General features: G+C 36.2%; 1 protein-coding gene across 2 annotated transcripts in view; it reads left to right on the top strand.

Annotated features, from left to right (window-relative positions):
- The window catches only part of GUCY1A2 (guanylate cyclase 1 soluble subunit alpha 2), a 426,391-nt gene that overhangs the window by 345,129 nt on the left and 68,366 nt on the right, over window positions 1-12,896 (top strand). Inside the window, exon 9 of one of the 2 annotated variants that reach the window (XM_029206852.1) lies at window positions 10,058-10,074. The exons of the other annotated variant lie outside the window; for it this stretch is intronic. Within the exon in view, the coding sequence (XP_029062685.1) occupies window positions 10,058-10,074 (17 nt within the window). The remainder of the gene's footprint in view (window positions 1-10,057; window positions 10,075-12,896) is intronic. 2 annotated transcript variants of the gene reach the window in all.

The raw sequence follows: 12,896 nt of genomic DNA, 5'->3' as shown, positions 1-12,896 counted from the left end.
AGGCTGTGAAGAAAATGGAAACCATTTCTATGGAAATAAAAAATAGAAAAAATTTCTATTTAGAAAATGGAAATTACCACAGAGAAGTGGTACAAGGCAGTCTAAGCAGATAAGCAGCAACAATAAAGGCCCAGGGGAGTAAAGGAGCTTGATGTGTTTAGGAATCTGTGGGTGGCTTTGTACCATAATAAAATATATCAAAATAACTGCATATCTTGTAAAGTCATATGTTAATAAAAACAAAGTAATAATCAGAAATTCATTTTTTATTAAAGAGATTGGTTTGGTTAAACAAAGGTTTCTTATTCTGTATTTCATGTGTCAGAGGGAATGGGGTCAAAACAAAACAAATAGTACACGCTTAACTGTTCTAGGACTTAATGTGTGAAGAGATTCCTTAAAACTGACTTTGTGTGCACACGCAACATACACAGAATTTGTCTTTGATGACTACTTTGTGTAGGTTCTTCATTTACCAAGTTCAATTTTGAAAAGTTTCCTACTCTTTTGTTTGCTTGGATGAGATCAATTGCACACTAATTACAAATAAGTAATACAAAGCTTTTCATTTCAAAATTTAGAGCTTTTTTCTCAAAGTCCTGGTTAAAAGTAGAGCTAATTCAGGGGACTTATTCTAGTCCATGAACTCACTGATTAGTGAGAATCTACTATTTTTTTATTTTGTACTAAAGGCTGCCATCAAAACAAAAAGTGACAGCTGGATTAAAGCAGCACTAAAAGAACAGTTTTGAGGTTTGAGTAATTTTAGCCTCATTTGCTAAGCTTTTTATTTTCTTTTTGCAGCCATTAACTAGTTTCTTCTCGTTTTTAGCCAGATTTCAGAGGATCTAAAGATACAATTTCATAAGTTCTGGGATGACATTACTTTATCAATTATTGGATTAATGTGACAAGCAGAAGTAGGATTGGGTATAAAACATTAATTCAAGGTCCCTTGTTTAAAAGTTGCTTTTCAATCTTAGTGTACAAATATTGATGATGGATACAAAGATGAATGAGTATCCAAAGATGACTTGAATATCAAAGATGACTTGAGGGATAAAAATATAGTGCTGCAAGTATTTAGAGGAAGGAAATTGTGACATTTGTGCCCAACATAGAATTTTCTTTATTTTATCCTGCTGATCAATTTACTTGCTCCTTCATTCAACAAAATTTTCAAGGTTGTGCACTAAATGCAAAATTTAGTGGTAGGTGTTAAAGATACAGAAATAATTTGAAACTGAAAAAGATATTAAATTAATGATTCACTAATACTCGGGAATCCACGGACTCTTTTAAAAGCTTATAAACACTACAGATGCAACATACATGTGCAACTTCAGGAGACCTATGGATGCCTTGAAGTCTACCATTGGACCCTTTGGAATTTATGAATCTTGCTTAATGATTTCTTAATTTTCAGTTTTGTTCATTGTTTGAATTTTTCACCCAACCCAACGTATATTTAAACCTTATTATGGGGTTAAATTTGATTTCACGATTTACCCCTAAAATTAATATTGGGCCAGATCTTCCAGACATATCTCTAGTTGAAAGAACTATTGCTGATAATTAAGGAGCCAACCTGCTCAGGAAAATGAACATGAGTACCATGGAATGCCAACATGGAATAAATGTTGGTGACAACAGTAATGTACATCAGGATTAGGGTATGTATAAAGGATTTAGGGTTGTTATTGCCTTTTGGTTGGTTAGTTGGTTGATTGATTTCTTCTAAGATTTGTAAATTATTATTTTTCACATTGCATTACACTTTACATCTTTTTACATTATTGCATTCAATTCTTTTATTCTATATCCTTGAGTTAGCTGTTACTGTGTGAATGTAAAAATAAACGTTGTTAAAGATAAACATTTGAGAATGTTTTTTTTATTGGTGGAGGAATAGGATTTACATTTTTAAAAGAAACTTTTTATTTTATAACAGTTTTATATTTTCAGAATAATTGTGAAGTTAGTACAGAGAGTCCCAGAATACCTATTTTCAGTTCTCCCCAAATAAGAGTATGGTACTATTGTTATAATTAATGAACCAATATAGATACATTATTACTAACTAAAGTCTATATTCAGATTTCCTCAATTTTCCCCTGATTTCCTTTTTCTGTTCCAATAGCCTACCTAGGATACCATATTACATTTAGTAGTCATGTCTCTTTAGGTTTGGTTTAGACAGATTGATTTACATTTGATGTTGTGTGTATTTGAATTTTATTGTAGATTTCTGTTATTTTTCAAAATCTTTAAAAAAAATTTTCAGAAAACACTTTCCCTTGTGCTGGTCATTTGGGTAATGCTATATAACCATTTAAGCAGATTTTATGGAGGTTTGCATAAACATAAATTATGATCATGAATCTTTCATCTTCAATAATGAAAAAAGGGATTAAAATAGAAAACTGCCAAGATGTTATCATAGATGAATTCAGTAGAAGCCATAAGAATAATGTCTCCATTTAGACTTTAGTCCTCACTGGTTGTGTTCTTTAGCAGGCCATTTATTCTTTGTCTATCAGTTTCAACATCTGTGGAATAAGGTGTATGAACTAGAAAAGTATCTAGTGCTTATACTATAAGAAGATAAATAGGGGCTTCCCTGGTGGCGCAGTGGTTGGGAATCCGCCTGCCAGTGCAGGGGACGCGGGTTTGTGCCCCGATCCGGGAGGATTCCACATGCCGCGTGGAGCGGCTGGGCCCGTGAGCCGTGGCTGCTGGGTCTGCGCGTCCAGGGCCTGTGCTCCGCGGCAGGGGAGGCCGCGGCAGTGGGAGGCCCGCGTATTGCAAAAAAAAAAAAAAAAAAAAAGAAGATAAGTAAAACTGACCATTATTTATCCGATTAAAGTTAATAATCATAATGTTGTATATTGGGTATGAGTAAATGCTTATTATGTACTAGCCTAAGCTGGTACACATTATTATTCTCTCTGCATTATAGATTATGAGTTTTAGAGAAGTAATTTGCCCAGGATCATACAACAGATAATTGATAGGTCAGATTCCAAAGCATATGACCCATTTTAGCATTCATAAGCCTAAAATGCCCTTCATCCCAACTGCCACATTTTTGCCAGGGCTAATCTATAGACCAACATTTCAAAGTGAAGAAGTTTCTCTATGTATTCCCAGTGCCCCTAGGTATGTGAGACTATATAAAATGCCGTAAATGAGACTGGGTTTCTACTCACTCCAAAACAAATGTGCTGAAGTCTCAAGGAGGAGTATTCACAATTCTATCACATTTGTTAATATTGTAATTATACATATCTTTTTTTTTAACTCTTCAAGAGATATTCAGGAATATTGTGTCTTCTGGGAGCAGGGTGGAATATTGTGTTTCCTTTCCCAAGTTGAAAGGTAGTATATGTCTCTGTATACATTGTGGAGGAATTTACACAATGCTGGCTAAAACCATTTGCTAGGAAAGAGTACAGCTATGTAAACTACTTGGCTCCTGTAGTTTTAGTAATTTGTAAATATATCTGTGAAACTTAAACAATGTTTTAAACTTGTGATTCTCAACTTTGGAAGCACATTAGAAACCCTGGAGAGAGTTAAAAATCCCAATGCCCAAGCCTCATTCCAAACTTGTTAAATAAAAATCTCTGGAAGGGAGACAAAAACAGTAATTTTAAAGTTCTGCAGTTCATTGAAACATGTAGCCAAGAGTTCTACATTATAACTCAGGAGTTTAATTTTGTTAATGTACTATTATTCTAGAAGGTTAAGTTGTCTATGTTATTTAGTCTTATGAACAAAAAAAGTTATGGCTTACAAAAGAGGATAATAATTATTAATGTTTAATAATAAAACTCATTTTTTTATTGGAGTATAATTGTTTTACAATGTTGTATTAGTTTCTGTGGTACAATGAAGTGAATCAGCTATATATATACATATGTCCCCTCCCTCTTGGACCTCCCTCCTCCACCCCCACCCTATCCATCTAGGTCATCACAGAGCACCGAGCTGAGTTCCTTGTGCTATACAGCAGGTTCCCACTAGCTATCTATTTTACACATGGTAGTGTATTTATATCAAACCTAATCTCCCAATTCATCCCACCCTCCCTTTCTCCCCCTGTGTCCACATGCCCATTCTCTACATCTGCATTCCTATTCCTACCCTGCAAATAGGTTCATCTGTACCATTTTTCTAGATTCCACATATATGTGTTAATATACTGTATTTCTTTTTCTCTTTCTGACTTACTTCACTCTGTATGAGACTCTAGGTCCATCCACATCTCTAAAAATGACCCAGTTTCATTTCTTTTTATGGCTGAGTAATCTTCCATTATATACATCTACCACATCTTCTTTATCCATTCATCTGTTGATGGACATTTAGGTAGTTTTCAAGTCCTGGCGATTGTAAATAAAGCTGCCATGAACATTGGGGTATATGTGTCTTTTTGAACTATGGTTTTCTCAGGGTATATGTACAGTAATGGGATGGCTGGATAATATAGGAGTTCTAATTTGAGTTTTTTAAGGAACCTCCATACCGTTCTACACAATGACTATCAATTTATGTTCCCACCAACAGTGCAAGAGGGTTCCCTTTTCTCCGCACCCTCTCTGGCATTTGTTGTTTGTAGATTTTTTGATGATGGCCACTCTGACCAGTGTGAAGTGATACCTCACAGTAGTTTTGACTTGCATTTTTCTAACAATTAGTGATGTTGAGCAGCTTTTCATGTGTCTCTTGGCCATCTGTATGTCTTCTTTGGTGAAATGTCTATTTAGGTTTTCCACCCATATTTTAATTGTTTTTTATACATATATATATATTGAGCTGTATGAGCTGTTTGTATATTTGGGAGATTAATCCCTTGTATGTTGCTTCATTTGCAAATATTTTCTCCCATCGTGAAGGTTGTCTTTTTGTCTTGTTTATTGTTTCCTTTGCTGTGCAAAAGCTTTTACGTTTAACTAGGTCCCATTTGTTTATTTTTGTTTTTATTTTCATTACTCTAGGAGGTGGGTCATAAAAGATCTTGCTGTGGTTTATGTCAGAGTGTTCTTTATATGTTTTCCTCTAAGAGTTTTATAGTGTACAGTCTTACATTTAAGTCTTTAATCCATTTTGAGTTTACTTTTGTGTGTGGTGTTAGGTAGTGTTCTAATTTCATTCTTTTACATGTAGCTGTCCAGTTTTCCCACCACCACTTATTGAAGAGGCTGCTTTTCTCCAGTGTATGTTCTTGCCTCCTTTGTCATAAATTAGGTGAACATATTTGTGTGCTTTTATCTCTGAGCTCTCTATCCTGTACCATTGATCTACAGTTCTGTTTTTGTGCCAGTACCCTACTATCTTGATTACTGTAGGTTTGTAGTATAGTTTGAAGTTGGGGAGCCTGATTCCTCCAGCTCCATTTTTCTTTCTCAACATTGCTTTGGATATTCAGGGTCTTTTGTGTTTCCATACAAATTGTAAATTTTTTTCTTCTAATTCTGTGATGAATGCCATTGGTAATTTGATAGGCATTGCATTTAATCTATAGATTGCTTTGGATGTTGTAGTCATTTTCCCAATATTGATTCTTCCAATCCAAGAACGTGGTATATCTCTCCATCTGCTTGTGTTATCTTTGATTTCTTCCATCCATGTTTTATAGTTTTTTAAGTACAGGTCTTTTGCCTCCTTAGGTAGGTTGATTCCTAGGCATTTATTCTTTTTGTTGTGATGGATTGTTTCCTTAATTTCTGTTTCTGATTTTTCAGTGTTAGTGTATAAGAATGCAAGAGATTTCTGTGCACTAACTTTGTATCCTACAATCTTACCAAATTCATTAATTAGTTCTAGTAGTTTTCTGGTGGCATCTTTAGGATTTTCTATGTATAATATCATGTCAACTGCAAACAGTGAGTTTTACCTCTTCTTTTCCAATTTGGATTCCTTTTATTTCTTTTTCTTCTCTGATTGCCATGGCTAGGACTTCCAAAACTGTTGCGTAAAAGTGGTGAGAGTGGACATCTTTGTCTTGTTCCTGATCTTAGTGGAAATGCTTTTACTTTTTCACCATTGAGAATGATGTTTGCTGTGGGTTTGTCATATATGGCCTTTATTATTTTGAGGTAGGTTCCCTCTATGCCAATTTTCTGGAGAGTTTTTGTCATAAATGGATATTGAATTTTGACAAAAGCTTTTCTTGCATCTGTTGGGATTATCAAACAGTTTTTATTCCATAATTTGTTAATGTGGTGTATCACATTGATTAATTTGCATATATTGAAAAATCCTTGCATCCCTGGGGTAAATCCTACTTGATCATGGTGTATGATCCTTTTAATGTGTTGTTGGATTCTGTTTGCTAGTACTTTGTTGAGAATTTTTGTGTCTATATTCATCAGTGATATTGGTCTGTAACTCTCCTTTCTTGTAGTATGTTTTTCTGGTTTTGGTATCAGGGTGATGGTGGCTTCGCAGAATGTATATGGGAGTGTTCTTCCCTTTGCAGTTTCTTGGAAGAATTTGATAAGTTTAGGTGTTAGCTCTTCACTAAATGTGTGATAGAATTTGCCTGTGAAGCCATCTGGTCCTGGACTTTTGTTTGTTGGAAGATTTTTAATTACAGTTTCAATTTCATTACTTGTAATATGTCTGTTTATATTTTATAATTCTTCCTGGTTCAGTCTTGGAAAATTGTACCTTTCTAAGAATTTGTCCGTTTCTTCCAGGTTGTCCATTTTATTGGCATATAGTTTTTTGTAGTAGTCTCTTATGATCCTTTGTATTTCTGTGGCGTCAGTTGTGATTTCTCCTTTTTCATTTCTAATTTTATTGATTTGCATCATCTCCCTTTTCTTCTTGATGAGTCTGGCTAAAGGTTTATCAATTTTGCTTATGTTCTCAAAGAACCAACTTATAGTTTTATTGATCTTGGCTTTTGTTTTCTTTATTTGTATTTCATTTATTTCTGCTCTGATATTTTTCATTTCTTTCCTTCTACTGACTTTGGATTGTCTTTGTTCTTCTTTCTATAGTTGCTTTAGTTGTAACGTTAGATTGTTTATTTGTGCTTTTTCTTGTTTTCTTGAGGTGAGATTTAATTGCTATAAACTTCCCTCTTAGAACTGCTTTTGCTGCATCTCATAGGTTTTGGGTCATTGTGTTTTCATTGTCATCTGTTTCTAGGTATTTTTTTATTTCTGCTTTTATTTCTTCAGTGATCTCTTCGTTATTTAGTAGCATAATGATTAGCCTACATGTATTTGTGTTTTTTACACTTTTTTTAACCTGTAATTGATTTTTAATCTCATTGTATTGTGGTCAGAAAAGATGCTTAATATAACTTCAATTTTATTAAATTTTCCAAGGCTTCTTTGTGACCCAAGATATGATCCATCCTGGAGAATGTTCTGTGTGCGCTTGAGAATAAAGTGTATTCTGCCACTTTCTCATGGAATGTCCTATAAATATCAATTAAATTTATCTGGTCTATAATGTCATTTAAACTTGTGTCTCATTATTTATTTTCTGTTTGGGTGATATGTCCATGGTGTAAGTGGAGTGTTAAAGTTCCCTACTATTATTGTGTTACTGTCAATTTCCTCTTTTAAGGTTGTTAGCATTTGCCTTATGTATTGACGTGCTCCTATGTTGGGTGCATAAATATTTATAATTGTTATATCTTCTTTGATTGATCCCTTGATCATTTTTTAGTGCCCTTCCTTGTCTCTTGTAACATTCTTTATTTTAAAATCTATTTTATCCAATAGGAGTATTGCAATCCAGCTTTCTTTTGATTTCCATTTGCATAGAATATCTTTTTCCATCCCCTCACTTTCAGTCTGTATGTGTCCCTAGGTCTGAAGGGAGTCTCTTGTAGACAGCGTATATATGGGTCTCATTTTTGTATCCATTCAGTGAGTCTGTGTCTTTTGGTTGGAGCATTTAATCCATTTACATTCAAGGTAATTATCAATATGTATGTTCCTCTTACCATTTTTTAAATTGTTTTGGGTTTGTTTTTCTGGGTCTTTTTCCTCTCTTGTGTTTCCCACCTAGCGAAGTTCCTTTAGCATTTGTTGTAAAGCTGGTTTGGTGATGCTGAATTCTCTTAACTTTTGCCTGTCTGTAAAGCTTTTGATTTCTCTGTTGAGTGTGAATGAGATCCTAGCTGGGTAGAGTAATCTTCATTGTAGGTTTTTCCAATTTATCCCTTTAAGTATATCCAGCCAGTCCCTTCTGGCCTGCAGAGTTTCTGTTGTAAAATCAGCTGATTACCTTATGGGGATTCCCTTGTATGTTACTTTTTGCTTTTCCCTTGCTGCTTTTGTTTTTTCTTTGAATTTACTTTTTGTTAGTTAGATTAATAGTGTATTGGTGTGTTTCTCCTAGGGTTTGTCCTGCATTGGGCTCTCTGTGCTTCCTGGATTTGGGTGACTATTTCCTTTCCCACATTAGGGAAGTTTTTTACTATAATCTCTTCAAATATTTTCTCAGACCCTTTCTTTTTTGCTTCTTTTGGGACCCTTACAATTTGAATATTAGTGTGATTAATGTTGTCTCAGAGGTCTCTGAGACTTTCCTCAGTTCTTTTCATTCTTTTTCATTCTTGTTCTGCTCATTGGCAGTTATTTCCACCATTCTATCTTCCAGCTCACTTATTCATTCTTCTGCATCAGTTATTCTACTTTTGATTCCTTCTAGTGTATTTTTCATTTCAATTTTTGTTGTTCATCAATGTTTGTTCACTCTTTAGTTGTTCTAGGCCTTTGTTAAACATTTCTTGTATTTTCTCAATCCTTGCCTCCATTCTATTTCAGAGATTTTGGATCTTTACTATCATTGCTCTGAATTATTTTTCAGGTAGGTTGCCTCTTTCCTCCTCTTTTATTTGGTGTTTTAGGGTTTTACCTTGCTCCTTCATCTGTTCCATATATTTTTGTAATCTCACTTTTTTTTTTTTTGAAGTGTGAGGCTGTATTCCTGGCTTACTGGTTGTTTGGCCTGAGGTGCCCAGCACTGGAGTTTATAAGCAGTTGTGTAGAACCGGGTCTCAGTGCTGAGATGAGGACCTCTGGGAGATCTCAATCCAATTAATATTCCCTGGGGTCTGACATTCTCTGTAGTCCAGCAGTTAGGACTCAGCGCTCCCACCACAGGCGCTCAGGCCCAACCCCTGGCCTGGGAACCAAGATCTTGCAAGCTGTGTTGCACAGCAAAGAAAAAAAAAAGAAGCAGTACAATAACAAAGAATAAAAAAAAATTAGAAAAATTAAAAATATCTTAGGAAAAATAAAAATATAAGTGAGAAAACTGCAACTGGGTAAAACAGAACCATAAAAGAAAAAGGAAAAATAGGGGGTGGGGACACACCAAAAGGAGCAGAACAATAAGAAACTCTAAAAAATAAAATAAAATTAGAAGAATAAAAAAATTTTTAGAAAAAATAAAAATATAAATGAATCAACAACAATGAGGAAAAACAGAACCACAAGCTAAAAAAAAAAAGACCAGAAAAGGCCTTGCTGTGGGAGGTGGAGCTTAGGCACGTGTGGTGTTTAAAGCAGAGCGGGGCCTAAGCTCAGGACTCCCTCAGCTGGGAAAGGCCTGGGAAGGGAGCCTCAGAGTGCGGAGTTTGGAGGAAAGACTCTAGTTGGGGGTGTTCAAGTGGGGTTTAGGCCCAGCGTAGTTGGAGGGGGTCACAGAGGGTTTTGGAGTGTCGTGTGTAGAGGTAAGGCCCTGGGTGGGGGTGTGGGGGCAGGGCTTAGGCTCAGCATGGCTGGAGGGAGCCTTGGAATGTGGAGGATTAGGCCCAGGATCTCAGCAGGCTCCCCGGAGCCCAAGTGGGCAGGAGAATCGCTGGCCGTTGTCCCTTCTGATCCTCCACTCTCCCGAGGTTCTCCCCAATCCCTGTTGATCCCCTAACTGTGGGTGGGCCCCTCCAGGTTTAGGAGCCCCTCCCCTCCCCCAGCCGTCCCTCAGGGGTGCTGGTCCTGTCAGGCTAGCTTTTACCTTCTCCCCTTCCCTCCCACTCCCTCAGGAGCCACACAGCTGGAGAGTGCCTTGGTGGGCAGAGGATCAGGCCTGGGACCTCAGCAGGTTCCCCAGGGCCCAAATGGGTGGGGTAAACACTAACCATGTTTCCTTCTGATCCTCCGCTCTTGCAAGGGTCTCCTCAATCCTTGTTTATCACTTAACCATGAGTGGGTTCCTTCAGGTGTGGGAGCCCCTCCCTTCCCCCAGCCACCCCTCAGGGGTGCCAGTCCCGGTCCCACTTCCACTTCTCCTCCCTACCATACCCCCCACGTCCTACCTGGTTGCTCAGGGGTTCCTCCCATCCCCTCAGGTGTCCATGTTCCCCCACCAGTACCTGGTAGGTGCCCTAGTTGTGCAGAGACACGAACTCCACATCTTCCTAGTCCACTATCTTGACTCCCATCCTCTCAAACTCATTTTTAAAAATGTTTTTTTCTTATACTTCTATCAAATGCATTGCTTTCTGACTGAGATAAATTTCAGATTTAGTGTATAGGCCTTCACATTAATACTCTTACAAGTTGGGTCAAATTTGAAACTCTTATCACATATCAAAAGTACTTAAATAATCACATACACATTAATTAGTGCCTTGTAAGGAGGTAGTGGTGAAGTTGATCCATATTGCTGTGTCCCCCAGCAGTCTCTAATATTGTTTTCAGTGCTTTCCACCATAGAATTCCAGGCATGCTCTCTTAATCATCTTCTGTAGGATAATATCCTCCCCATTAAAAAAAAAAACCTGAAATTGTATGTTGCCATACCAGTGATAAGAACCATTTTTTTGTCAAATATTTTCTGTAAAGTGAAATTTATCTATGACTGGTAATTTGGTAATAATCGAAATAAACACAGTAAGACATTTTGCCCTAACTGCTATTTGTCCAGGCATATTACTTGAGAATGTGATGTTTTGATACCATTAGACTAGAGGCTGAGGCCCCTCATAAAAGAAAAAATGTCACATACCCACAGAGTTTCCCCATTTTCTTGCACATCAGAGAAACAAGAAAACATTGTAAAAGCTATAGATTATGTGAGTTGATCTTATTCTTCCTAAGAATTCTGAGCTTTTGAAATTAGAACTTAAAACATTAATTGATTGTTTCTTGTCAGGGAAATATTAGTTATGAATAAAAGGACAAGACAAAACAATGTAAAAAGAAATTTTATTAATCTCATTTTATTGGTGAAAGGAGAATTTTATGATAAAACCTTATATAAATATTAACTAATAGTGGTATAAGGATGAAGTACTTGTTTTCCTCAATCTTGCCTAACAATGTGAATAATCATTTTAAACTCCTTACTATTATAACCATTAAAGACTTTTCAATAGCTTGAAATTTCCCCCCCCAGTTTATTTAGACATAATTGACATACAACACTGATAAGTTTAAGGGGTACAGAACAAAGATTTGACTTATTTACCTCATGAAATGATTCCCACAATAAGTTTAGTGAACATCTCATATACACAAAATTTTAAAAATAGATTTCCTTGTGATGGGAACAGTTAGGAATCCTCCCGGACCAGGGCATAAACCCACGTCCCCTGCATCGGCAGGCGGACTCTCTACCACTGCGCCACCAGGGAAGCCACTAGGTTGTTTGTTTTTTTTGATATTGAGCTGCATGAGTTACTTGTAGTTTTGGAGATTAATCCTTTGTCAGTTGCTTCATTTGCAAATATTTTCTACCATTCTGAGGGTTGTCTTTTCATCTTGTTTATGGTTTCCTTTGCTGTGCAAAACTTTTAAGTTTCATTAGGTCCCATTTGTTTATTTTTGTTTTTATTTCCATTTCTCTAGGAGGTGGGTCAAAAAGGATCTTGCTGTGATTTATGTCATAGAGTGTTCTGCCTATGTTTTCTTCTAAGAGTTTGATAGTGTCTGGCCTTACATTTAGGTCTTTAATACATTTGGAGTTTATTTTTGTGTATGGTGTTAGGAAGCGCTCTAATTTCATTATTTTACAGGTAGCTGTCCAGCTTTCCCAGCACCTCTTATTGAAGAGGCTGGTTTTTGTCCATAGTGTAGTCTTGCCTCCTTTATTAAAGAGAAGGTGACCATATGTGCATGGATTTATCTCTGGGCTTTCTATTCTGTTCCATTGATCTATGTTTCTGGTTTTTTGCCAGTACCAAACTCTCTTGATTACTATAGATTTAGCCCCAGCAATCAGAGAAGAAAAAGAAATAGAAGGAATTCAAATCGGAATACAAGAAGTAAAACTGTCACTCTTTGCAGATGACATGATACTATACATAGAGAATCCTAAAGATGCTACCAGAAAACTACTAGAGCTATTCAATAAATTTGGTAGAGTAGCAGGATTCAAAATTAATGCATAGAAATCTCTTGCATCCCTATACACTAATGATGAAATATCTGAAAGAGAAATTAAAGGAAAAAATCCCATTTACCCTTGCAACAAAAAGAATAAAATACTTAGGAATATACCTACCTAAGGAGGAAAAAGACCTGTATGCAGAAAACTATGAGACACTGATGAAAGAAATTAAAGGTGATACAAACAGATGGAGAAATATACCATGCTCTTGGAGTGGAAGAATCAACACTGTGAAAATGACTATACTACCCAAAGCAATCTACAGATTCAATGCAATCCCTGTGAAACTATGAATGGCATTTTTAACAGAACTAGAACAAAAAATTGCACAATTTGTATGGAAACAAAAGACCCTGAATAGCCAAAGCAATCTTGAGAAAGAAAAACGGAGCTGGAGCAATCAGGCCCGCACTGTATATTTATACTGTGACTCGTTTATATTGCAACTGGAAGTTTATACCTCTTAACCTCCCTCACCTATTTCTTACCTCTCCCCACAACACTCCTCTCTGTATCTATAACTTTTTTTCTGT

Source organism: Monodon monoceros, unplaced genomic scaffold (assembly GCF_005190385.1).
Source record: "Monodon monoceros isolate NGI ecotype Baffin Bay Population unplaced genomic scaffold, NGI_Narwhal_1 Super_Scaffold_7, whole genome shotgun sequence".
NCBI lineage: Eukaryota > Metazoa > Chordata > Mammalia > Artiodactyla > Monodontidae > Monodon > Monodon monoceros.
The sequence above is the reverse complement of the archived record's forward strand: the minus strand, read 5'-3'. Positions and strand labels throughout refer to the sequence as shown.